At 41.5% G+C, this 26,637-nt stretch overlaps 5 protein-coding genes across 6 annotated transcripts; 1 reads left to right on the top strand and 4 right to left on the bottom strand.

The window, feature by feature from the left end:
• Positions 1–1,011: 1,011 nt before the first annotated feature.
• cmtr2 (cap methyltransferase 2) lies at positions 1,012–4,786 on the bottom strand. The gene is made up of 3 exons (XM_061277070.1): positions 4,729–4,786; positions 2,741–4,018; positions 1,012–2,559 (listed from the first exon to the last, which is right to left on the bottom strand). Exons 1-3 carry the CDS (start codon positions 4,735–4,737, stop codon positions 1,513–1,515), a joined length of 2,334 nt encoding a protein of 777 aa, XP_061133054.1. The 5' UTR covers positions 4,738–4,786; the 3' UTR covers positions 1,012–1,512.
• Positions 4,787–8,331: 3,545 nt separating this feature from the next.
• On the bottom strand, positions 8,332–12,872 carry slc38a8b (solute carrier family 38 member 8b). Its single transcript, XM_061276940.1, has 10 exons — positions 12,619–12,872; positions 11,368–11,566; positions 10,867–11,023; positions 10,699–10,803; positions 10,148–10,205; positions 9,752–9,866; positions 9,522–9,669; positions 9,251–9,453; positions 8,648–8,699; positions 8,332–8,560 (listed from the first exon to the last, which is right to left on the bottom strand). The coding sequence occupies exons 1-10, from the start codon at positions 12,805–12,807 to the stop codon at positions 8,458–8,460; spliced, it is 1,329 nt and encodes a 442-aa protein (XP_061132924.1). The 5' UTR covers positions 12,808–12,872; the 3' UTR covers positions 8,332–8,457.
• A 2,050-nt stretch (positions 12,873–14,922) lies between these two features.
• On the bottom strand, positions 14,923–17,219 carry nrn1lb (neuritin 1-like b). Its single transcript, XM_061276688.1, has 3 exons — positions 17,165–17,219; positions 15,429–15,576; positions 14,923–15,226 (listed from the first exon to the last, which is right to left on the bottom strand). Exons 1-3 carry the CDS (start codon positions 17,217–17,219, stop codon positions 14,923–14,925), a joined length of 507 nt encoding a protein of 168 aa, XP_061132672.1.
• Positions 17,220–18,948: 1,729 nt separating this feature from the next.
• Positions 18,949–21,597, bottom strand: thap11 (THAP domain containing 11). Its single transcript, XM_061275713.1, has one exon. The coding sequence runs from the start codon at positions 21,283–21,285 to the stop codon at positions 20,449–20,451; it is 837 nt and encodes a 278-aa protein (XP_061131697.1). The 5' UTR covers positions 21,286–21,597; the 3' UTR covers positions 18,949–20,448.
• Positions 21,598–21,608: 11 nt separating this feature from the next.
• gfod2 (glucose-fructose oxidoreductase domain containing 2) lies at positions 21,609–26,560 on the top strand. Of its 2 annotated transcripts, XM_061275712.1 has the most exons (4): positions 21,609–22,288; positions 23,057–23,418; positions 23,972–24,030; positions 24,118–26,560. In XM_061275712.1, exons 2-4 carry the CDS (start codon positions 23,166–23,168, stop codon positions 24,862–24,864), a joined length of 1,059 nt encoding a protein of 352 aa, XP_061131696.1. In that variant the 5' UTR covers positions 21,609–22,288; positions 23,057–23,165; the 3' UTR covers positions 24,865–26,560. The 2 variants fall into 2 exon arrangements, with proteins under 2 accessions (XP_061131696.1, XP_061131695.1); XM_061275711.1 differs by having other exon boundaries at positions 21,802–22,288; positions 23,972–26,560.
• The last annotated feature ends 77 nt before the right edge of the window (positions 26,561–26,637 follow it).

The following is a 26,637-nucleotide window of genomic DNA, read 5'->3' as shown; positions in this document are numbered from 1 at the left end:
GGGCATTTTTTTGGTTTTAGTCCTCATGGTCCAGATAATTAAGAAATACATTTGTAATCAAGCAGTACAATGGCCAAAAGACAAAAGCTCCACTACGCCTGGGAAAAAATAATAATGCCATCACTCTAGGGTAGGCCGCAGCGGCTCACTAACCATCTGTGACAGACAGGAGGCTCGACGCTAAGAACCGGGGACATTTTGTTTGTTCAGATCTTCCCTAAAAAACCCTGGTGAATTCAGCGACGCATGAATTTCGACTGAGAGCAACTTTTACTTGCATGGAAAGAGGGTTGATGCATGCATGTCTTGTCATTTATTCTTTACAACATGGAGAGGCTCTTAGAAATCATAAATAAAACATAAAAAAATCATAACATGCATTCTTTTGATGTAATTACATTATTTAAATCGATGAAAACACACTAGCTGTGATAGACCGTAGTTTATCACTGACAAAACAAGGATAGCCGCAAAACAAAAATAGCTTCCAAGAGACTCATACGAGTATCAGAGGTCGAGGACCATCAATCCCACTTAACGCGCCCATTTTTTTTTTCAAATTGGTTTTAAAAGCATATTTCAAGGCTCTTCATAGAGTTTGTCATACACAACTATCGAATCAAGAGCCACCGTTTTTTCTTTTATGTCAAATATAAATGTTATGATTTTGTTCTCGTTGATGGTTTCATCCCTAACCCCCCAAAAATCCTCGACCTATCACTTTAAAAGGAGTGTGACAATCGTGCCCAAATATAACAATTACACTGCAATTTTTAGACTAACATTTATTTTATTTCATGTGTCTGCTCTGTTTTAAATGTCATATTAATGAATATAAACTCAGAGATTTGAAAGCCTCACTCTTTGAAATGGTCAGTACAAAAATTGCAGAGGGCCGGGGTGGGGTGGGGTGTTTCGGATGCTATGATCACACTCTCGTCGGTTACGCTTTTGGTCTTTCTCTATTGGTTCTTCTTTGTGTGCTTCTTAATAAACAAGTTAGAGGTAAACAATGGGGCCACAAAGGGGTGGTCTTTTATTTTACAAACATACAGAGTTTGCACAAATATAACAAAAGATTAAAAATAGAAAAAGAAATTCAACATCAAGCTGCTATTTCCGCATTCGGCAGGAAAACATCACTTCGGGGTCATCAGCCCAAAGCAGTTGAGGAAGAACTTCTAATGTCAGTCAATCATGTTGGCTCCCTTGGTTGGCTGATGGCTCCAACGATTACTTTGGCTCCCAGTCCGGAAGGGACGTTTTGCAGCCGAATTTGTAGCTGAATGTTGATTTTTTTTTTTTTTTTCAACTGAAAAGGGTCCGTTGAATGTTTTGTTTTGAATGTATTGTTAGTGATTCTGAATCTGATGACAAATATTCTTACATATATGATAGCCCGCACCAAAAAAAAACCCAGTTTTGCTGAATTAAAAAAAATACAAATTTCATATGAATATAAAATAACACAATGCTTTGTAAAGTGCGTTAACTGACATAGTCTCGCCTGTCCTATTCTTGCATGAGCAAATGCAGCGTGTGTCGCATGATTTCAGAGTTCATGGTCCGCAGGAAGTCAGTCAAATCTCCATTGAGCAGTTCCTCCATGGGCACAAATTGGAGCACCTGTCTATCACAAGCTAGCTGACATTTACTCTCGTCCTGTCCTTTCAGCAGTTCACCAATAGAGTTTTGGACTTCTGTCAGGGATGGGAGGATTCGGGCCGCAGCTCGAGGGCAAAAGCCAGCGCATACGAGCACTGCTCCGGCGCCGCCTGATGGGGGCGGGCATCTGAATTTGATTGAGCGAAAACAAGCGTGCAAGCAGAACACCAACGCAGCCGAGACGCGGGTGAGCGCCGACGGCACGGGCAGCAACAGGGCGTCCCCAGAGGTCAGACCCCGCAGGGACATCACAACGCGGTTGACGAGCTGATGCTGGTACGGCGGCGCCGCGTCGTGCAGCGTGCCGCGGCCTCCTTCGGGATATGAACCTTCTGAAGGAAAGGTGAGAAGTAGCTCTTCCATTTGGCCCGCACAGGCGTCCCACTCCGAGCGGCTACCGAACACCATACACTGGCTTTTTGTTTCCGTCTCGTTATTGTCAGCGCAAAGTCCCGCAAGATCCGACAAGATGGACGCGGCGCTAACGACGTGACATGAATCACAGGGAGCCACTTGGTTCAAGTCTCTCTCAGCTGAGGCCACCTGTGCTTCAGTCACATAGTTTAACAAGTCTCCTGCACAGAACGGAGAGTTTCTGACAGCACGCAGTGCCGCGCCGACAATTACATACCAAGAATACACGTGACAGCCAGACAGGGGTCCGCGCAGAACGCCGTCCGTCACGTCGCTTTCACATCGGTGTTGCTGTATCCAGTCGCTGTGGCAACCTCTCTTGACGCGCTCCTTCCAGCTGAGGATCTTCAATTCCCTGCGCTCGTTGAAGGAGCCCGCCGCTTGCTTTTTCGGTCCCAGAGGTCGGCCCACCGAGGCACGACTGTAGGCCGGGTTGACGGTGTGACAGGAGATCCATTGATTCCGAGGCAGGTATGTCACCTGAACACAGAGACCGTTACCAGAGATACATTATTCGTGATGTGTGTGCTTATGAATGTGGCTTTAAAGATTTTTTCTTTTGGAAATATATATCAATGAATCCACAAAATAACTGACATTAATTGATTATTAAAAAAAATTGTGAATACCCGAAAGTTAAAAAACAAATGTGCCAGCCGACCTGGAAACGTCGCAGGTAGTCCTGAGCGGTACGATCCCTTATGTTGTCGAGCCTCTCCCTCTCCTCGGCGCTCATTTGGACAAATAATCTCATGTTTTCTGTGATGGTCTCCACCTGGAGAGCGTGAAAGTACGTGCACAGGTCTTCATGTTGTGCGAGGAAAGACGGCGGGATCGAGGATTCCGGGAAGAGCGCCTCTCCGTCCGCCAGATGCGGCCCATAATTCCGGATAAGTTTGGAGAGCAGAGGCCTGACGGTCTCCTTGCGGTCGTAGTCGAGGCACACGACATAAACCTCGGAATTTCCAGACTTGCTTGTGGCGGGTTTGAAGACGCTGACTAAGCGGAAGCAGCAGTTGAGCAGGTACAGTAAACAGACGGAGGAGTGTTCGTACAGAGTGAACATTTTGAGCACAAAGGAGCCGCCGGGACTGAGGAGGAGCAGAGCGGCGGTCACCTCGCAGTAATGCAACGACGCCACAAGAGCCTCCTGCTCATCTGGGTTCTCCTGACAGTCGAAGCTCCCGTCCGCCGTCACCAGATCCACTCGCCGCATATTTGCCACAAACGTCTGCAGCTCCAGTAGGTGCTTTTGGAGCATGATGTCGCCGGTATTGTCGGAGCCAAAAAACCACCACGGCAGAGTGTTGGCAATCAAGCGATCGTCCGCGACGGTCGTGACACTTGCATTGGCCTCGTGGTACGGGTTGAGTGTGTTGGCGGCCCAACTCCAGTCGCAGTAGCGCGTGCGTTCGCTGGTTTTGACGTAGTGGTTCAAGGCGCTTATAAAAGCCCCAGGAGCTTCACACAGGTGAACCGTGTTGAGCTCCCCGGAGTAGATCGCCTCTTCGGCAAGAACACTGAACGTTCCCAGGATCTCGTAAAACTTGCACCATGCCTGAGTGCAGATTTCCGCATTGGCGGCAGAGCGCACCGTGGCGATGACCTTGCCGGCACGGTTGGTGGAGTTGGTGTGCTGATGCCACACTTCAATGTTCTTGTCACTGAGCTGGTTCTTCACAGCATTGAGGGACACCTTTAGGGCTTGAAGGCGGCAGTTTTCTACTTTTGCGTGCGGTCTAAGGGCAACATTTGCATTAGGGATGCACCATTCTTCATTGGACGGTTTGATGTACGTTTTAAATTTACTGAATAGGCAATTAATCTCCGTCAGCGAGTCAGCATCACAAGCTGCAAGGTTGCTGACTTGCTGCTGCTGCTGCTGCCGCCTGCAGACTTTCTTGCTGATTCCATTGACCGAGATCATCTTCCTCACCCGCTGTGGTGGAACAACATGATTGGTAAAATTACAAAAGAAACCGAGATGTAATGGTTATACATAAAGTTTACATACCCCATTTCAAATGCCAAAAATGAGACCAAGATAAATCATTTCATAAATTCTGATGAACCAAGGTTGTGCTTATGGCCAACATGTTCAACTTTGGGGTTATCAGATCATAACAAAATTTCCCAAAATTGCACAGTTGAGGTTGAGCTAGACGAATTGTATAATCGTATCTTCGTTTACTGCCTTTTTTTTTTTCAATTATAACAATAAATAATACATAAAATATATTGACCAATTCTCAAAAATGTTGATGACTATGATTCTGGAAAGACCCTACACAGGAAAAGCCCTTCTGACAAGATAACTTTTCCAACTTGTCAACTTAGTGACTCCAAAAAAATCCTGTGATGTTCGTTAAGACTAAAAAAGGTTTATTTCTAATTCCAAGGCATTTGTACTAGCTTTTCATCTGCTGCCACGAACCATCCGTCGTCAACGTAAAATAAATTAAAACCAAAGACAATATTGAGTCAGGCTATAAGAGAAATCACTGAAGAAAAGTGAGCGTTGTAAGGAGCTAAACAAGCAATATTATAAACGTCTCATATTAATAAATGTTTTCAGAGCGATGCTTTCTTTTTTCATCACATGCATCAAGTAAAAATGTAAACGATCGTAAACAAAACAAAAAAACTCACCGGACTCATTCGCAGAACGGACCCGGAAGACAGAAAATCACGTGATCACGCAGCACGGACCCGGAGGTCATGTGATCACAGAAATAACATGGTCACGTGATCACGCAGCACACGCGCAATCTATCTGCGTGAGGCGTTTTAAACATTCATTCTGTCATTCATCCTTATGAACATGCTCTCGATTTTTGTATGAATTAAAAATAATAGTTTGTCTCATTATTAGTGCTGTTTATTACCGTTTCAATTAATCAACGTGAGTTTTTCTTGATAAATGTATCCAAGTCGCCGCTTCTACATTAGAATAATTGGTTAAATGATTGATTCATCTAATTGAATATCACTGAAGGATTAATGTCTTCGAAGATTCTGACGAGGCAAAGACAAACATGGTGACGGTTGTTCATAATGTTGAATATGCTTCTGTATGAAACACGTACATTAGGCAATTTTTGCAACATTTGATTGTACTTTATAGATTAAAAAGTCCAACCATGGGACCTCATTTTTAAAGAAAAAATATATATTGTTAAGGTTGACATTGTCATGTCAATTTTGCATTTATTTGAAATACAAAATACAGTATAATATTTGAACCAGCTCCACAAGCATTTTAGACACAATTACCAAATGAATCATAAAACATCTGCTTACTTATAGCCTTTTAAATATGCCCCCAGACATTTGTCTTCAGAGCTTCACTGACTTGCCGATTCATTAGCATAAATCGTGAACACACTGCGATGTGAAGTCACTTTGACAAATCACATTATTTACAATATGTCAGACAAGCAAGTATAGTCCAAGATGATGTTTTGAACATTTCTTAAATAGATTATGTATCTTTTACACTGAGCTGATTTGTGTGAGCATTACAGATTACAACCTGATCTGTATGTATTATGATCAGAGCTTTCCGACATGTCAGTTAATTCATCCTGACTTTCGCAATATAGTGTAGCAGAGAATGAACCTTATGGATGTTTATTTTCTCTGCTTTGGGGCTATTTTCCACATATATTGTGCATTTACATACAACATGCTGCATGTGGTTAAATTAGGTTTTGGTAAGAGATGGAGGACCTGAGGGCTCAAAGCAAAAGGAGGACACCCACTGAGGGAGCCTCATTCATAAATAATGGACCTCTGGGATATACAGGTGCAATTAGGATTTCCAAAATGGTAGCTGTAAACATTTTGTCTTTCTATTTGCAGCTAAACCATTAGAATGTCTTGTAATATTAATGTGTGCATTATTGGGTACATGTGGTTGTCCCTTTCAGAAGACGGGCATTGTACAAATCAGGGGCGGACCTAGCATTAGCCAAACTCTTGTATCGTAGAGTTTCTTTCCCTTTTGCTGCATGTATTGTTTGAAGTCAGAATTTGAAATATGTGTGCAGATCACTATCATTGACTTGCATTTACAGCTCACACGTTGCTGACATATTTCTATTAAATCAGACAAAAACATTCACAAATTGCACACACAAACGTAAAAAAACTATATGTCTACGTGTGTGCGTGACTACGAAAAAAGATTAAATGCATTCTGCTAATATGAGGAGAGGCCGCATCTACTTTATGCTTGGTGTGGATTATCACAGCATAGCAACCACTGGAGCTCCCTCAACATCACTGGCCACTTGCACACGTCTCACTTAGCAATCCTTGTCCCATTGTCCTGATTACACGTGTTCTAATCAATGCAAAAAAATAACATTTAGTCTTAAAACTTAATTGCTGAATCATCATTTCCTTATCAAGGGAGTGACAATTTGAAGAGTGTTGAGTTGAGTTCACTGTATCATAAAGCAGTAAATATTCACGAGGAGCTACAAACGCTGAAACTGTCCGGTCCTCAAGGTAGGGAAGATGTAAATGAGTCGCCGAGTCTTTTATCATATACCATGCAAGATTTACCTCAATCCAATAAATGCCACTCTTACAGTGATGGACGCACACTATCTCCATCCATAATGATCTCAGTCTGCTGACCATAACCTTAATGTATAATAAAGAAGGTCATTCACACAGTAATGTCATGCATCCACCATGCGTGTCACGTATCCAGTAACCCAGAAGGGTTCAAACTTTCTTTTCACCTTCTTTCCATAATAAAGGAACCGTAGCCACATTCATTAAGATCCGGCCCCTTTCTTCTGACATTCTTATCAGGAACAATTAAACATTTAAGAGACACGGCGCCACAAATTAGCACCGCAAGAGGCGGACATTACGAGTAATTTCTCGATAACGCCAGTAGCTACAGGGGACGGCGCAGTAATGAATGTCGCAAAGGAAAATGAAAACATAATCTAATGTTGAGAATGAAGAATGGTTCTTAGCGGTTGCCGTGAGATGCTAATGGCCTTTGTGTCTGTCTGTCCGCCCAACCGCTTTGATTGAAATATCTCAACGTTATGTTTGATTAGATTTGAGGTAGTGAATCTGCATGACATGGATTATTATTCATGTATCTGACTTGATTGTGGCTTCATACAACACACAGTAATGTAAATAAGCCGCAATTAGTAGAGTTGTTGTAATGACCATATGGCAAAACTGATGTTAGTTTGTCCATCTGTTTGTTTGTTAGCAGGCTAGTTCCTAGTTAACGGACAAAGATGAACAGACGGATGGCGCCATTACTGTGTCAGGAGGATTTTTTTTTTGTCTGTACCATCTTGATCCATCACCATAAACTGGACACCACTGACTTTTATACTGACTCTACTTTCGGTCTCACTTACGTATGGTTTACAGAAAAGCAGCGAAGGGACATGTAATTTTCAAGGCATTTTCCCCACCCTCACATTTACTGGATTAAGTCATTTGGCCAGCAGGTTGAAATACTGTATAATCTCCCATGGGCGCAACTCAAGCAGCATCTCAGTGTCTGGAGGCTGAGAACTGCACTCGATGTGTGGGACAAAAACATTACGGAATTTGACTTGATCCTTGATGCTTTATAGTTTAATTATATGAATTAACCACAGTATATGCACCCAGAGGGAGAGATCTTGTCTTTCTTTCCCATGTGATCAGTTAATGCTCATACTCAAAGGCATGGCAGAACATTTACAAGAATCCTACTTTACTCTAGTTCTTTTCAAAACAGTCCTGCACATGGAGTAAGCATGTGCACTACCATAACTCAAATCAGGGGCCACAACCATTTGTCTTGAAAGGTGACAGTTACAGATTAAAATTAGTGCAGAAATGATTTATCATTTGTCCACTTGAAGAATAATCAGTCACCAGTTGAGAGAGGCAAAAACTTTGAGATCAAAATGATCATATGTCCCATGAAAAGAGATGTGGATTGCAATTTGCACTACAACATATGAAAGATGTTCTGTGCTCTTCTCTGATATAATGCTTAAAAGAGGCAATACTGCCCCCTGTTGGCTCTAAGATGAAAACATTTGGTGAGTTGGACATTACCGTACAGAAGACATTGTATTTTCACATTTTCATTTTATAATTATTTTCAAACTGTATGTATATACAATTACACACAACGAGAGACTTATCTTATATTGTTTAACTTGGACCCATTTCAATTGCATCACAAAACACTCCAAATATACAATAAAGCTTTAACTAAATCACACACATGCGTTTATAATAATAATAATAATAATTTTTAAAAATTACATGAATTCGCTTGTGCAAAAGGGAGTCCCACCAATCGCCCAGGAGTCACACTGGAGCACCAAGATGAGGCAATCAAAATTTGGCAAGAAGCTCCATGACAGCAATAGTCGTACTCTGTCCAAAGATGAAGGCTCCGACAACAATGGTTATGATTCCCCAAACTGTTAAAACCAATCTGCAAAATGTGACAGATGTTTTAGGAAAGGTATAAGACGATGCAGTGTACATACACAGAACAATAAAAAGAAACGCTATGCCTCACCTGACTCTCGGACTCACAGGTTCATTTTGCATGATGAACACCAAGCAAAGACCTGCATTGAAAGACAGGCACAATTTTACAATTATATCAGCAAAGCAGCCTCAGTTTTTCAGAATTAGGTACACATTGACCATTCCAGAAGTAGAGGACATTCTCTGTCTCCCAATGAAATGCACAAAATACAGAAAACTGTAGGGGGATATATTTGCTTTGGACTGGGATATAATCCACTCTTAATTCATATCAGAATTTCTGTTCATAATTTGTTTACTTTTTCATGATATTCTAATATTTCGAGATAAGATATACGAGTTTTCTTAAACTGTGTGCCATAATCAGCAATATTAAAATAATAAAAGGCTTGCAATATTTCAATTGAGTTGTAATAAATTCAGAATGTATGACTTTTTTTTTTTTTTTTACAGTTGCCTTGTGTATGAAAAGCGCTATATAAATAAAACTGCCTTGCCCTTCTTTACGTATGTGCAATTTTGATGAGACATCTTTTTTGTAATAAAATCCTTCATTTCTCAAACACCCATCTACACTTAGTATGCATTGTATGTTAATCTCATTTTAGTGTGTATTTCCAAAAACATGTACCAGGAAAAATAAAGATGAAGAAGGCACTGATTCCTCCGATGACGCTGATGACCTCGCCCATGTCAGGGACAAACATGGCGATGAGAAGAGTAATTGTGATCCAGATAACAGTGAGGAGCGTTCGACAGCGACTCTCAAATGAGCTTGTGACGATTCCCAGACGACGCCTTTGGATTCGCACCATCAGGTTCAGGATGACTGACCTGTGAGACACGCAGACTCTGGTAGCAAACACACCTACATTGGTGACAAAAACTTTGGTACAACATACCTTCCGAGAAGAATAATAATTGGGTAAATTGTAATGATTGATATTCCAAAAAGGAGTCTGGAAATGATCATGACAACATCATTCCCTGGATATGACATCAAGATATCAGAAGCGACTTCTCGACCAAATGTCATGAAGCCATAAACTCCTGGTGGTAGAAAAAGTGGACACGTTTAACAGTTTTCAGATTCCAGTGCAATGAGCTTGATGATTTTTGGAGTTCAACCCACCGGTGAGTGTGTAGATGAGTAAACAGAAGAGCATGGAGATGATAGAGATGACCACCCAATGTGTCAGTTTCTGGTTCTCCATGCTGCTGTAGATTGCTATACAGGCCTCGTGACACTGCACACACAAGCAGGACTCAAATACACTTTCTACAAGATGTTGGAGTATTTTTTTTTTGTCCGTTTGTGAAGTCAAAGGTCACTAATCGACGTCCCGATATCTCCACAGCTAAGTTGTAGTTTGGTTAATGTGTTTCATTTGATCTTCATTTGATTATTTCTAGGCTTACTGTATTTTTTTTAATGGAGTTGATGAACTCAATGTGACACAAATAATTTGAAGACACAAATAATAAATCCTGCTCATCAGTAGAAATTCTAAATTTAAGTGGTTCATACCTGGAAACCAAAGCAGATGGTCGGCACAACACTGAACATGGACGCCCACGAACCCACACTGTAAAGACAGACATCAGTTGCAGCTCAAGACCAAAGTAGACTTTGACTAACACCTAGAATTAATTCAGCAGAAGTTGACTTCACGGGAACTGACATAAGTATGAACAAAACACAAAAAGGCTTCCAACAAAGCAAACTGTGTAACCAAAGCTGTTAACAGACATTTTGCAATATTCAGTGTCTTTCAAATATTTACACAGGAGGTATTCGTTTTCACAGAAATAAAATGTGCCATCAGAGCGACCTCAAGTGGAAATATTTGGCAATACTTAATTTTTATCAAAATATTGTGCAGAAAACAAAGTGGTCTATTAATTTTCATTCATGACTATACAAGGAGACGTCTCTTGTCTTCTCTAACTAGGAGTCATATTAGTCATACAGGATAAAGAATATATGCATTTCAGTACACTACCTTGCCAATAGGATACCTGTCTGTAAGTGTTTCATTTTTGACATAGTTGTATGTTTTAGGAAATAGAAAAACTGACCCTTGAGTGTGCAGTGGTGTTAGAACGGCCGTGTGATTTTCCATCAGGTAGTATTTAACAATCAACGCCACGCACAAATAGGTCGCAGCCAATGTCCCCAGCACACTGTGGATGAAAAGAAATATGTTCATTGATAACAGTAGTATATGGATGTACACAACGACAAACCTTGTGTATTTCTGAATGCCAATTTCTTTCGGGATGGACAGCGGCAGGATGATAACGAGACACATGACGAAGAGGGCGAAGCGCTGGTCTGTGTACCAGTGATATGGAATTTCCCCTTCAACTGACCCTGTCACCGTCTCATACAAAGAAATACACACTGGGGAACACACACAAAAAAGAACTTTAAATATAACACGTAAAAATATCAGATTTACACTGAAGAATTAATATTTGCGAAATTAATATTTACGGGAATTGAAAACATGTTATCAAGGGATTAGAGTAATGTCAAATGGACAAGATCTTGTTTGACTATATGTGTGGCTTCTACATTTTTGTTCAAATATTCATTGCTCAAACAATTATCACATCGTAACTCCATTTGTCAGTCTGTACATTAACAACCATTAACATTAACAATTAACAGATGCTGATCTGTGGTACTAATGTCCCTAAAAGTTCCATCTACATTGCTTCGTGTTTCATGAAGTGAAAACTCACATTTCTCCAGCTGGTCCTGCACCACCACCAGAAAGGCGACACATATCATGAAGAGGTTGAAGCAGAAACAGACTTCACACAGTTGACCGATTGCTCGTCCACACACTTCTCGCACCACATCCTGGTAGGTTTTTTGTCTGCTGACGGATGAGGCGTAGCCAAGGATGACCAGTCCGCTGATAAGGAACACCAGAGATACCTGCATGAGTAGCAAAAACTCTGTCAGCAAATGGAAACTAATAATTAGTCCATACATTATTCATCAATCTGAAGTGTTTCAAATAGCTTTTGAGACAATTTATTAACACGCTTTCTTCTTAACTGTGTGGGAGCCTTGCGGCATTATGTTGCCTCAAGATTGAAAGGGTATATGTTTTTTGATTGAAGACAAAAGCAAGTGGAAATTGTTGAGTTAAATACATTTGATAAGCCTAATTAAAACTAAATTGCATTGGAACCTTGTAGCAGAAGGAAGCCAGTCAGCAATGAAGGTAAGTTTGTGAGCAGGTCAATTTTCATCAAATTGAGCCCTTTTTTCCTGTTAGAATTTTTTTTTCCAAAATTCTAAATCACTATCCCTAACCTGTTGCCCCCTTGGTCTACTTGGAAACCTCATGCAGCGACAGCTGAGGGCCTCGAGTGGTTGCTTAATTAGAAGTCACGTGTGAAAAGCATGCGCCTCTTTCACACTGGGGAGACAATAATTTTAGTGTGTACAGTGTTTGCCCGCATATTTGCGATCTGCTTACAAATTTACATATATACTACATTTAGAGAATTTTTTTTAAGGAATCTGTCCTTTATTTGCTGTTTTGAGACTTAGAATGAAGCAGTCTCAGATATATATATAAAAAAAAAAAGAGGGATTCATGTTAGCGTGGAAGTGAACAATGAATCAGAATTCTCAGACTTGGGGTCAGAACAAAATTCTTATCATAAGGTTTGAGTTATGAGCTTTGGGCTTTTCACAGCCCAAGAAAGTGAAAATAATTGAACCAATTAAGGAGGAACCTCCATTTACGTTTTTGAGCGGACGAATAATGTCAAGGTAGACTAATTATTAACTACTATGCTGATTGACATTATACAAAACTTTTAATTTCTCTCACACAGCGTAAATGTCAGTCGATCGATGCATCCCGTATTTCAGATATTGGTTTTGCTCAGTATAGCTTCCCAGAAAGTGCAGCGTGTAAGCAACCATGCTATTAAAGGTTCTCTCCATTGTTGACATATTTTCTGTTCACCTACCAGCTCCACACTAACAGCAGTAGTCACTCCCCCGGCCTTCTGGAAGGCCCAGGGGAAGTTTAGTAGTCCAGCTCCGAGCGCAGACTTGAGCATGATGAACACGGCGCCGAAGGATCCCAGCCGCGGGGGATCTGAATGGGACGCAGACCGAGCCAGCAGACTGATGCTCTCCCGGGCGAGTTCCTCCATGGTGCTCGACCTTTACACACACTTTCTCTGGGGTCAACTAATTTCTCCACTCTAGCCCGAGTGCTGTCTGGGTCATTCTGCTTTGCCTTACAATTGATCCTAGAGAGGGGGGCATGCACCTATATGGTGCTGCAGTTACTTCAGCCACGTGTTCTAATTGGACGGTTTTACTATTATACATTTCACTATGGGGTGGCAAATGTGACACTTAGGTGTCTTGCCTGGCTTCTTCCTCTAATTCAGGTTAGCCTGAAACTTGAATTTTGACTGACCTCTTGGAGATACACAATTGCTACATTGTAAACATTAAATTGTATTTCCACATCATTTAGCAAGTGCTGTCACTGTCAGGCATGTAATTCCTGTCCATATGCATTGTTGCCATGTCATATGAGTGAAGAACAATTACGCAACAATTATTTGAGCACAAATGGTGGAGCAACACAGGTAGGCAATAAAACTATATTTGCAAGTCCATATTTTTTATAGAAAATGACTCAGATTACCTCATATAACTGCAGGAGTAGTCAAGTCCGGTCCCAGGGAGCCTCTGACCCGCCTGTTTTCCAGTTCTTCCTGCTTCAGCACAGCTGAATCAAACGATCAGGTCATTGGCAAGCTCGGCGGAAGCATGATCATGACCTGATCATTTGAATCAGGTGTGTGAAGGAGGGAACCTTCTAGAACACACATGACATTATTAGTGTCCAGAGATGGGGACTCAAGTCACTGTGACTTGGACTTGACTTGACTTGACATAATCTGTAACTTGACTTGACTTGCCCAAGAAAAAAGGACTTGGGACTTAATTGAGACTTTAAGGTTAAGACTTGAGACTTACTTGAGACTTGGACATGTGTGACTTGGTCCCATCTCTGTTAGTGTCTCTCTAGGACTGAACACGCCCACCTCTGGGCCAGTTGTGAAACTCTTCAATAATGTGTCTGTATTATACTGCCCCCAAGTGGCTAAAACAAGGACACCAGAAGGAGCAACCCAATGTAAATTTAATTGACACTCCCGCCCAAAAAAGGTTGGGGACCACTGATTTAAAGGTTTGGAGGTGCACGGTGGATGCAACACAGCGAATAAATAAAGACAGGCGAGATTGATATACTCATGCCACGATTGCTATGAAAGCGTGTAAGGGTATTAAGATCAAGTACACGCACGCATGTGTGCAAATACTACTCCCAGCACTTACTAGCTGAAAAAGTCACATTTTACCTCCCAAAAAAAAATCTCATTTAAAAAAATGTTGTACATTTGATATCTGTGAAACATAAAAATAACAAATATATTGTTGAATAATACCCTGGTGGGGTTTTTTGATTGAACCAAATCCATTTCTGACATACATGAGCCATTCCACTGGATCGGTGCCATTAACACAAAGAATAAGATTTATACATGCGTGATAAAATAAAATGTAATATTTTTTATTACACGCAGGATTTTTAATGAGTCTTAATGATTTTTTTTTTGTATCAGAGAGTTACTGCAATGGCGCCGACTAAGTGTAATCGCACATAGTATCCTCAAAATGTTTAAGGGGGAAATGATATTAAATATAAATGAATGTGTTAATAAATGTCAACATAATATACATGTACAATTGAATTGACTTCATATCTTCAGTATGATCATATCAGCCAGAAAGGACTTTGTTCTGTCAAAAGCTGGCAGCTGTTTGCAGTCCACTGGTCTCACCAAAACTATTTCAATTAGGTCAGATTCTCTTTGAGAACAATGCATTTAATCTGATCGTGCTAAAATACATTGGAAAGCTGTAACGGAAGAAACGTCTCTAAAATCCTGATTTTAGGATTGAGTCCTAATCATAAACACTCCTGACCTATGATCTGGTCTCATGTGTTTGGATCATCTTTCTAGCTGTTGACTGTCATTGTTGTTTAAGAAGAATAAAGATGGTATTATTGTTTTCCTGATCACCTACCATATACGTATGTTCCTAAGCAGCCACACAAATACAATTTTGTCAGTGCTCAGGTAATAATATAGAGTAAATAGTGTCCAGTCTGTTTCTAAATCAAGTGGTCTCTTGGCAAAAACTATGCAAATGCACCCACTTGAATCCATTGTAAAATACTGAAGCTACATCCTGAGCAGCACTAACAAAGTGCTACAAGTTGGAAAGAACATTGTGGGGAGAGAAGGGCCCCATTGATTCGTTCTCCCCTTCAGTGTTTCCTGGTTGGTCTGATCCGAGGTAGGAGGGGTCAGGGGTGTAGGCACAGTGCTGGGTGGAAGGGTGGTGAGACTGGCGCACATATTGTAGAGGTTCCCAGAGAACTGGGCTTTCCTGGATTCTTGTCTTAGGGACTCCCACACTGCTGCTGCTTCTCTCGGACAGCCAGACATGGCCGTGTTGGCACAAGCGTGGAAGTCATTCCAGGACCTTGAAGGAATGAAAAAATGAGGAAGATTAGGTGTGGAAAGAAGCCATGAAATATTACCACATGATAGGAATTAATCGGTCAAATTTGTTTTACCTTAGGTATCGGCGGCTGGTATCGACAGGCTTCACAAGTACCCAATACCTTAAACTAAGGCCGGTATCGCCTTGTGAATCATTTTGATTGTGACAGGCTGATTCTCACCTGCAGATGATGTCAATGTCCTGCGTGTCCTGGCTTTTTTGTGTTTCCACCAAACTATCCCCGAGTGTCAGCAAACACTGTGCAAAACTCTTGTAGATGGAACCACATGAAACAGCAATTGCAGCTCCATGACATACTTGGACCAAGCCTGGAGAAAAAGGGGAACAAAAGTACATTATAATATGTAGTACTGGACAATGCATGCACATTGTGCACTTGGGGTCAAAACAATATCACTTCTCATGGATGGGTGGGGGATTTCATGTAGTTTTGTCAAATGTATTGTCCATATGCTTGTAAGGATCAAATAGAGGCAAAAATATGTCGTGTTGTATTCATCTGGAAGGATTACATATTGTCAAAGCCTAAGTCATTGTGGACTTACATAAGCACTGCCAGACGGCACTGATGAGACACAAAATACAACCCCTCAAGGAAGCTTTATGTAGAAACGATAGCGCTAGCTGACTAGTCCAGTAGGTTTTGGGTCAATTTGGTAGCCCTGTATAATAGGACAAGCTGATGTGCAAGGGGAAAACAACGGCAGATTTGGAATAAGTGCAAAAAAATAATTGAGAAAAGTTTACTTGTTTCTGATTTTTTTTTTTAAAAAGTAAAAAACTAAATATTGCCCAGTATTCTTATCTATCTACTGTTCAAGTATATTAAATTAAAAGAAACAACAAACCATCAGCAACATCGAACTGAATTGCATTAAATTCTAACATTTCGATCGATCCATCAGCATTACTTAGAGTACTTATGCACTCACATTTCTTAAATCACATTTGATTTTCCGTTTCAAATAATTTTTCGTTACAATGCTGATTATTATATCATCTGTCTACATGTGTTGTTTCACCATTTGCATTCAAATATTCGTTGCGTGAAGCGTTAGAACAGGAGCAGAAATAAAAAGCTTGACGTTTCTTTTTTGGAACAATTGTTCACTAATTCTATTTCCCAGACTCTTGCTTGCTGTGACTTGAGATGAGTTCTTGTAAGTCTGCAGGGTTCAATATTCTACCAAGCGTATTCATCCATTTTCTACCCGCTAGCATGCTCTGATTACAGCAGTCAATGGAGCCTATTCAATCACGAAATAAGAAGCATTGCAAGACCGAGCGCCACTCATTGTGTGTGCTAGGAATCCCATTTTCAACAGAAATGTTCAAATTTATTCCACTGACTTTGGTTGCCGTGTACAATATTTAGGTACTAGGATGAAAAAATGCTGCTGCTGAATTATCATGTGCAGAAAGAATTTTCCTGCAGTGACCACCTGTATAGTCTTATTATAGAGTGAAGAGCAACATGTCTCCTCATGGTGGCTTGTAGTCCAATTAGATACTCTAATTGTGCCAATCAAGAGTGAGAATTATCTTTGAATAGGCAATATTTTAACACAGCCTTGGTTATGGTTCCCTTCCAGAGTAATCCTTACTGACTGTCTAATGTCACTCACATATCCACATATGCAATTTCTGATACACCTGACATCAAAATCGGTGATATTCATACTACACGATAAATAATCAACATTCTTAACATATGATTCAACATAAACTTATAGGAAACATTGCATTTCAACCACAATGTGAGATTCCACACACACTTATCAAGAAAAAAATTGTGATCTGTTTTTCATCAATGTTTCACTCAATTGCAACAAAGCTCTGAAACCTTGACATTGAACACACACTCACTCAGAAAGACCAAAAGCGAACCAAGCTTACTGATGGAGAAGGTGATGGGCAGCAGGAGAGCCGTGACGCCTGGCCGGGACTTCATCTTTAGGCTCATCAAAGTCCCACTGAGCTGATCGAGTCCCTCCGCCGACACAGAGGCTCTTATGTGACGCTCCTGATAAATGGAAATCCACAAAATGTGAAGCGTCCTTCCAACATCCGTTGGGAATTCATGAGATTGCAAAAGTGCAGAACGCACAGAGGCACAAGCTGCTGGATTAGAGTGCGCTCGTGCGCGCATGTGCGTCATGATAGAGTTTGTACCAACACATCCCAACGCGGCACATTGGATTAAAGCATTCTAATTTCCGGTCTTTAGTATTTAGAACCTTTATAAAAATACCTATGATGAGACACTGTAACAATGTGTCCAACAAACACATGGGAGATGTACAATGGAAACATGATTTTTTTTTTTTTTTTTTTATGTGAACAGATGGTGTTCCAATGCAGATGGGAGAATGTAGCCCACCTGAGACTTCCAATCCGTGTGGGAGTCATGCAAAGCCACAATGAGTTTATTATAAATTATTTGAAGAGGACAAAAAAGACACTTTAAAGTCATTGTAAAGTGAAAAGAAATAGCTCTTTTTTTCTGAAATATCAGAGCAATGAATTACAGAGCATGACGAAAGCTATGGTACGACAAATTTGAAATAACGGAATTGAAAATATCTCAAAATTATGATGTGCTAGAAAAAATGTAAAGACAACTTTTTAAATCAACATCAAAATGACGACACTTAAACAGGACATCTCTGTTTAAACTTTGCTCTTAACTAGTCAAATTGACCTGAAATAAGATTTCGAAATCATGACCTGGTTTGACAATAGTCCACCTTTGTACCCCTTGTCCTCCAAATAATGTGCTACATGCTCCTGCAGATGGCTCACACTGTGCATTAGTGTAAATCCTGGTTCACATCTGTACTGACAGAGAAAGAATAGGAGCCCATTGTTAATCTGCGCTTTAATACAACCATTAACTGAAGACTAATCTGTCTGTGTCTGAAGCCACTGGCCTGAATCAATACATCCTCATGGAAGCTACTTGGGCACAAGCTTTTTTTTGTTGTTTGTTTGTTTGTCCAGATTTTTACTTCTGCTTCCAGATAACATCATCATGTATACGAAATGTAAAGATTTAGGCTGTAATAATGGCAGCCCATGAAAAAGAAGACAGTTGTGTCAATTTGATTGACAGGGTTGGATTAAAGCATTATATAACACACAGAAGCAGAAAAAAAAATCCAGACGAGATTAGAGTCCTCACTCTGTGGAATACTCACCGTCCCTTTATCCATCCTTACCGTTGACATCATTATCATTATTGTTATTGTCAAGTGTTCATGTCACAACTCTGGTGGTCGTCAGGTTGATTATAATTTATTCTAAACGAGTTATCTATCAATCGAGCAAAGGGCAATCCAAACCGGAATAATGCAGCTCGTCACCTAAGCGCCATCTAGAGGGAGGAAAGTATGGTGCGACTTGTAGTCTCAGCTACAGTCGTAATATCAGGCTCACCAAACTTTTTGAGATGGAGAACTATTTCTCCAGTATTAATAAATACTAAGCTCTACCTACCACTTTGGTGCACCACTTCTGAAATGTGCACAAAATACTTTAAATGATATATTATTAACAATGGGTGAAATTCAAGGAAGGAAGAACAAATTCCTTACGCTGAGTGCTGAAGAAAGTGTTACTGATAAATCAACACAGTTAATGTTTTGTCTTATTTTCTTGTGGAATAAGACAAACAACAGATATACTTCAAAATGCTATTTAATGACTCAATCATCAGTCCAAAGAACAGAAATGTCTGTAGGTAACACATTGTGCGTAAAGCACTTGTTGATGCAGCCGCTAATAAAACTGCGAGTTGAGAAACACCTTACCATTAACAGGGCCAATAAAAGACAAAAGCAGAATGTTAGCATGTTGCAACTTTCGTGCGTAGTAGTCCTGATATCGGAAATGGAAACGGTTAATGCAAAAGGCATCTGGACAAGCATTTTTTTCTACTGTATATTTATATCATAAACAGAAATGAATTATATCACAAACAGAAAACAAAAGAAAAAGGGGATTCTGGTATTTATTCGTTGCTTTAAGGCAGGGTTTGCCAAATAGTCCAATTTCATTGGGTCGAAGAATAATATTGTAAATGCTGTAGAGTACTTTATCAATCAAACACATTGTTGTAATACATTTATGTCTGTCTTTTTAGCATCTGATTATGTACAGTCCAACAGATCAACACTAAGGCATTTAAAAAAAGATGCAATGTAATAGTCCCGAGATAGAACCAAATTTCACATTTGGGCATTGAGCTGATTTTTTTAATTTTATTTTTTAAGCCTGTCTAAACACCTCCTACAAGTGTTTTCCCAACAATATTTCTCAGTTTAGTATATAATCTGCCATTGGGCACTTCTAATTTCCATTCACTCACAACAAAATGGACATCGTGGACTGAAAATATTCCTTCCAACTCTAATTAACTTGGTCTAACTTGCAAGGCTATGACTGTAAACTGGATGAAACTGCTGTTTAAGATACACTCTACATAGAAAGCTCTTTAAGCATTTATTCGATATTCTTGTTGCCCAACTTAAGGTTCATATACTATTAGGACAGTTCAGCACACTAGTAAAACAACTGTGATGATTTTTCCACTACTAGTGCCTCTTGGCCTATTAGTAAGCAACTAAACCTTACTAGTAACCAACTGTGCTTAACTAGTAACACCACTAGGCCCATCTAGTATGTATGTGTCATGTACTAAGTAGCCTATTGGACTTAATTAGTGGAACCAAAATGTAGGTCAAGCAGTAGACCAAGGCAGTAAATGCAAAAACAATTGTTAAAGACTATTGAATAAATGTGAAGTCCTTGGTATGCGATATTGTGAAATGAGTTAGATTTAGTCTTTAGCAGTAGTTCTAGTAGCACAAAATGTCAACGAGTGCAGTTTTGTTTCAAGAGTAACATGTAGTGGTTCTGAATTAGCCTGTTAGTGTGCAGAAATGTCTTACAGTTGTCGTCCTAGTCTGCAGAACCTTCAACTATATATACTATATAGATATCGAATAAAATGCTCAAACGGCGTTCGATCTGACACTACAGATAACAGAACTACAGATAAATGTATTTATTTGTACACAATCAGGGCTGTGAAAATCCGCTTTGAAGTTATTGAAAATACATTTTTGCACAAAGGCTGAATGTCCCTCAGTTCCCCTGCACCCTCTTGTTTGTCTCTGGCGCTAGATTTTCTTGTTGACGTTCAGAGGCACCGGGTGGCCGCCCAGTAGCCGGTCCCGCTCCCGCACCTCCTCCTGCAGTTTAGCCTCCATCACCCGAAGCTGGCGGATGGTGGCTTTCATTTCCTTCATCTTCACCTCCATCAGGGCGATGATGTCCCGCTGTTCGTTGAGTTTGCGCAGCAGCTCGGCCGAAGTGGTGCCGGTGGTCAGCGAGTACGAGTGGTCCAGCGGGTTGCCTGTCAGGTTGATGCATTGCGCGACCATCTGCTTCGCATCCGCCGAGGAGTCATCCACGTCTATGGTGAGTTCGATGGAAGCGCCGACAGGGGTAGTGAACGGCGCATCCGTCGCAACGGGTAGTCGCGCCATGCCTAGATACTCCCCGTTTTGGCCAATCTGCACCACCGTGATGCTGTCGTCGCTGGCCTCGCCGCCGGCATTGGCCTCGCCGCCCTCGGCCGTGTTCCCCAGCACGGTGTTGATGACGACCCCGGTGGTGGCTCCGGAGGTCGTTCCGGCGGGGGCTGCAGCCGCCGTCGTGGTCAGCTTCTTACCTCTGCCCCGTCGACTTCTGCGCTCGTTCACACCCCTCAGCGGGAAAAGCGACGGCACTCGGATGCTGTAGGTTTTTCTGCCGCCCACAAAGTGCACGCTGCAAACCCGGTGCCCCGTCGTGGGCTGGAAGGTGCTGAAACAACCGCTGACCCCGGCCCGGGAGATGTTCCTCAGCCACAGCTCTCGGAGTGTGGTGTCCTTCGGAAACGTGTAAAAGCGCAGGTCCCGGTCACGATGCGAATTGCTGTAGCATCCGGGAACGCAGCAGGTAAATCCAGGCATGGTAACACCAACGCCTATAGCCCACAAAATCTATCTGCGCGTCGAATTACGACGCTTTTATTGCACTTTCTTTATTGTGCGCGATATCTTCTTTAGCGGCCTGTAGCCGGAACTACACGTCCCACAACGCTAACAACTTCCTGTTTATTTTCCAGCGAACCTGGCGAGATTTTTGTTATACCAGAGTTTAAATCCATGCGATTGTATCTAGATGAAGCTCAAATAATATCGACAGATTTACTTTATTTGAGGCTGTTGTTTTGTCCACAGAAGAAACCGATTAGTTAGGTTTGTTGAGTGCGACGTCAAGGCAGAAGCCCGCCATTTAGGACTAGAAATCCCAGAATGCTTTGCGCTACACGACCACGACGAATTGGAAGCTACTGCCATCGCTGGTCACTTGTTGTATTACATGCGTTTGACACTCGTCGTAAAGTCAAATTTATGAAAAATATTTGTGGTTAGAATGCACTACCTATAAGAGGACATTTTATTAATAATGTTTTTTTTTTTAAGGAAAACAGTGACCTTTGCATGAAGTTTTAGGGGAGCGAATATTGGTACACGTTTGTCAACAACAAAACATTAAACAATAATAAACTTGAGTTGAGCAGCCTGTCCTGAAAATAATTCAACAGTGAATTGCTCGTTTTGCACTGCTATTACCAAAAAAATAATAAAATACTTGTTGTTAATGTTCTTTATTTAGATGACTTTTGCATTACTGTAAGTTCCATATTTTTAAACAACCCTTTACCCCGAGAGAGAGGGAAAAAAATCGTCACATCGACTTTCTACCATTTATTTAATAAACGGATTCTATGAGGAAGCTGAGCATTTGTAGTCTTGCATGCCGTTTCCTCCTATGCGAGTATCTCTTTGTTTTAACATCTCTGATCGAGCACTCACTTCCATCATCTTTGCTGAAGTTACCATTAGCAACTGGGCAGCGCCCGGCTGAGCACTTGCTGCTGTTGTTGAGGAACTCGCCTGCATAAACACAGTAGGTAGCAAACGTTACGTGTGTTTGTTTATTGTTATTTTTAAATAATCATACGTCAATGAGATGATATATTTTAACAATTGAGCCGTAACTTTTCTCGTACGCTGTTTGATATGTCTTTGTCGCGGCTAGCTTGTTAGCCGGCAAACGTGCTAGCGAACCTTATCACTCTGTTCAACGACTCTTGTTTGTATGATGCTTGTCTTATCAGTGGTTAATCATTGCAATGTTGTGTCACATTCACTTTTACTGTAAAAAGAGAGAGTCTGGTTACACTATGCTGCGTATATGGTTGGAAGCAACACAAACAGAGCTAGCTTAACATCATTGAGTGTAAGTTTAACATAAAACCTGTTTTTCTTCTTCAGAACACAAACAAGATTGAGTCGTTTATGTGAAAGCTTTACAGAGGTTTCCGTTAAGCCTCCCACAAAGAACAACATTGTTTTCAGGTGCTCCCACCACAAATGCTGGCTTTACACCCCCAAAAGAAAAAAAGCTGGTCGAAATGTCACTCTGAAATGATCTGTCCCTCGATACAGTCACCCGAGCCTGCTGATGAATTACGGCGATGTATTTTCTCATACTGTGACTTGGGGGCTTTATTAATAGTATCTATTTTTCCTGGGATTGCAGAGCATCCTGTCATGGTAACTTGAAGTCAAACATGATGACCACTCATCCGTCAAGTTGTATAGAAAGCGCTGTATAAAAATAGGCTTATCCACTAAAGTATTGAGATTTTCATTGCCTTTTCTGATTTTTCAGAGCGAAAGTCTCACTTCCAGACACCTGAGAGGATACTGGTGACTTTACAGTCGGGATGTATGTTAGCGACAGCATGATTTTGACGTAAGCTGCAGCAAGCTGCGCCGTCATGCTGCCAGGAGTCGGAGTGTTTGGGACAGGAAGCACAGCCCGGGTGCTGGTCCCGATGCTAAAAGCGGAGGGCTTCGAGGTCCATGCACTGTGGGGGAGGAGCGAAGAGGAAGCGTGCAGCCTGGCAAAGGAGCTCGGTATCCCCTTTCACACGAGTCGATCTGATGACGTCCTGCTACACCAAGATGTTGACCTTGTTTGCATCTATATTCCACCCTCAATGACTCGGCAGATTGCTGTCAAAGCACTGGGTAAGAGGTCAGAAACGCACACACGTGACTTTTATGAATAGCCGTCTGGCAGCAGGTGTCGGTGCTAACCAGTCCCAGTATTTCCAGATGTTCAATACCGTCTGAAAGGATTTTTGGATTTTATACATTTTCAGAAATCACGAGTAAGTGATCGTAAGTGAGAAAATAGTCCAGGGGTACAAAGAGCAGCAGTGCTCTTTCTCGTGGGTAGCATCTTCCAAAAATCGTCCTACCCCAGAGCGCGAGTTCAGACTTCAAGCTTGAACAAAAAAAGATATACTCAAGCTGGCCAGCTCACCAGCATGCTCAATACGGAGAACTATCTGATGGAATTCCTGAGCGTTGACCTCAGCTTCCTCTTCTAGTTGCAACTTCCTGGCGCAATGTGTCCCACCCACGATGGTGGTCCGAGCCACCAAGTCTTTGTATTTGATGATGTCCGCACTGCATCTCGTGTACCATTTGGCAAATTCATTTTGTACCTGATTATTATTTTGTAATTTATTGTGTTACTCTCTGACTAATAAGACACTTTGCTTTTGTCTGTGTGCAGGCATAGGTAAGAATGTTGTCAGCGAGAAAGCTGCGACAGCTGTGGATTCGTTTCAAATGGTGAACGCAGCCAGGTATTACCCGCAGCTGCTCAGCATCATGGGTAACACGCTGCGCTTCCTTCCCACTTTTGCGGCGATGCGGCAGCTGCTGGCGGAGGGATACGTCGGTGAAGTGCAGGTATGCGACGTGCGCGTGTACGGGCCCAGCCTTCTAGACCGCTCGTACGGCTGGACTTGTGAGGACCTGATGGGAGGCGGGGGCCTGCACACGGTGGGCTCGGCCATCATCGACCTTTTAAGTTACTTGACAGGGACGCGGGCCCAGCGCGTTCACGGCCTGCTGCGCACCTTCGTCCAGCAAAATGACACCATCAGAGGCATCCGACGGGTCACCAGCGACGACTTTTGCTTCTTCCAAATGTTGATGGGACCGTGCTCGGGCGGCGTGTGCTGCACCGTGACCCTGAACTTCAATATGCCGGGTACCTTCTTGCATGAGGTGATGGTGGTTGGATCCACCGGAAGATTGGTGGCCAGGGGGACGGAACTGTACGGTCAGCGCAACGGCAGCAAATGTGAAGAGCTGTTGCTCGGCGACAGCGGCCGAGCCGGACTTGATGTGAAAGACGTACCTTTGCCGCATCTGCTAGGCTTAGGCGCCATGGTCAAGGCCCTGAGACAGTCATTCCAAGCGCACCAGGAGCGCAGGTTGTGGGCGCGTGGGCCGGTTGCCACGGCACCCACCTTCGAGGACGGCCTCTACGTGCAGACGGTAGTTGAGGCCGTCAAGCGCTCCAGCTGTAGCGGAGAGTGGGAGTGTGTGGAGATCATGAGTAAGGAGCCCGATCCCAACCATAACCTGTGTGAAGCTCTGCACAGAAATAAGAACTAATCATCAAACACTACTCACAAAAGATTGGCATCGCTGGCTTGTTGGGGGAATTTTTCAGGACAATCCGAAAATGCATTGACGGGTGAATTTAGTTTGACCTTCTCCAACGTTTTGAGCGCATTTATCCAACTGTTCTATATGGACAAATGTCAGCCCCCTATCCCACAGTAAGAAGAAAAAGTCTGAAGTATTGGCCAGTTAGACATGAAAGTTTTGAGAAGGTTGAATTAAGTTCCCCTGTAAAGGTTCTAGTGCATTTTGGTTTGTCCTAAAATGTTCAAACTGCAAATGGCTACTTGCTGTGACTAAAGTATTTCAAAAGTGCTACTACTAAACACATCTGATGGAGCTTGGCCTGAATGTTTGTACTTCAGCTGCAGTTTACACCACATGACTACTCTGAGCTTTCTTTTGGGAGGGGCACCTGTTGAATAGAATGTGCTTGAGAAACATGGTGTTTCTTTTCCGATGCTATCTCGTTTGAAAACCTTTTACTTGTTTAAAGTTGTTATGCCTGCATGTACTGGGATTTTGCTGCTTTTTTCCATTTTGTTAACATTGTGTTTATTTGAGAAAGATTGTGCATCCAAGTCCAATGGCACCTTATTTGAAAGCATCGATGATGCCGAGTTGACTAACAACTTTGCATTCGTCACACTGTCAGAATTCTACTGATGTCCCGTTGAGAGAGCTCAGCTTTTTTTTTTTTTTAGAACATTTATGATCTCAAGGTAGATTTGTGTTTCCGGAAGCTCTAAGCAATTTGCTGTCTCCTTCACAAAGCAGCGGATGTTTCAGCGATGGTGGGAGAATCACATTTTCCTAGCATGGTCCAAAACATCCTAATTCCATCTGAATGTGGTTCAAAATTAAAAGCAGACTTTTAATTGTATAAAACTGCATATTTGGCAAGCGAGGATTTTTTTTTCTTTTACACATTAATGTTTACTCTAAAGAAGCCAAGCTGCCTCGAGCGTGATATTTTCTTGCTTTGATCTTAATCTTGCACCAGCACGCCTCAAATTTGCAGTGTAAAGACATTTGAATATTGTTGATTTTAGATGACAAGCAAATGGCATGAAACTCAGTTGTTTACATTTGTTATCCCTTTTTAAGTTTGTTGGTTGCAAAAAAAACCCTAATGCCTCAAATACAACATGCACTGTAATTGCAGTCGTGTGACTAGGATGTCATAATTGTCATACAGTCAATTCTTTATACTATTAAGAACACTTTTTTCTTTTACCTACTCAGGGTCTGTAAAGACACATTTTGACAATTTTAAGAGTGCATCATCGCACTATAAAATTCCGTTCCCCAGCAGCATGATGCTAGAGGTCCTTAGATAAAAAAAAAAAAAGAAAGACATTCCAAACATCTGATTTAGCTTATATTATCGTTTTTGCACTGATACTGTAAAATTATTTAACACATGGTGCGCTTTCTCTACTAGCCAGCGCACTGCAAAATTAATTTAACGTCTGCATGAGGATGATTATTTATGGTTGGGTGTGGAAAACAATTACTTGTCTTGTTCCTGTTTGTAAGTCAGTCTGTGAATTTCTCTTGAAGCTGTAATATTTATTTTTTTAGTTTTTTAATTCTAACCATGTCTCTTTGAGCACAATTTGTTGTATTTAAGTCTGAGGACTGTTCATCTGACAGATATTTCATTTAATAAATACAGTGGTATTCATTTCAGTGTTTTCATTTTTTTTCTGTTCCTGAAGCATAGGAGTAGCGGAAGCATTTCCCCGGAAGCATCTACACAAA

The sequence above is a fragment of the Syngnathus typhle genome, linkage group LG4 (genome assembly GCF_033458585.1).
Source record: "Syngnathus typhle isolate RoL2023-S1 ecotype Sweden linkage group LG4, RoL_Styp_1.0, whole genome shotgun sequence".
In the NCBI taxonomy this organism is placed as follows: Eukaryota; Metazoa; Chordata; class Actinopteri; order Syngnathiformes; family Syngnathidae; genus Syngnathus; species Syngnathus typhle.
Note: the sequence above shows the minus strand (reverse complement) of the source record. Positions and strands in the feature narration are given on the sequence as shown.

Excerpts from the sequence above, each read along its gene's own strand:
- cmtr2 (XM_061277070.1), bottom strand. Across the intron at positions 2,560-2,740 it reads ACTACCTGCGACGTTTCCAG|GTGACATACCTGCCTCGGAA; the intron begins GTCGGCTGGCAC and ends CTCTGTGTTCAG.
- slc38a8b (XM_061276940.1), bottom strand. The coding sequence starts at position 12,807 with ATGGAGGAACTCGCCCGGGAGAGCATCAGTCTGCTGGCTCGGTCTGCG. Across the intron at positions 10,206-10,698 it reads ACACCACTGCACACTCAAGG|TGTGGGTTCGTGGGCGTCCA; the intron begins GTCAGTTTTTCT and ends CTGTCTTTACAG. Across the intron at positions 9,670-9,751 it reads ACTCATCTACACACTCACCG|GAGTTTATGGCTTCATGACA; the intron begins GTGGGTTGAACT and ends TTCTACCACCAG.
- nrn1lb (XM_061276688.1), bottom strand. The coding sequence starts at position 17,219 with ATGAAGTCCCGGCCAGGCGTCACGGCTCTCCTGCTGCCCATCACCTTC. Across the intron at positions 15,577-17,164 it reads GCCCATCACCTTCTCCATCA|GCTTGGTCCAAGTATGTCAT; the intron begins GTAAGCTTGGTT and ends CTTTTTCTCCAG. Across the intron at positions 15,227-15,428 it reads GACATTGACATCATCTGCAG|GTCCTGGAATGACTTCCACG; the intron begins GTGAGAATCAGC and ends CATTCCTTCAAG.
- thap11 (XM_061275713.1), bottom strand. The coding sequence starts at position 21,285 with ATGCCTGGATTTACCTGCTGCGTTCCCGGATGCTACAGCAATTCGCAT.
- gfod2 (XM_061275711.1), top strand. The coding sequence starts at position 23,166 with ATGCTGCCAGGAGTCGGAGTGTTTGGGACAGGAAGCACAGCCCGGGTG. Across the intron at positions 23,419-23,971 it reads GATTGCTGTCAAAGCACTGG|GCATAGGTAAGAATGTTGTC; the intron begins GTAAGAGGTCAG and ends GTCTGTGTGCAG.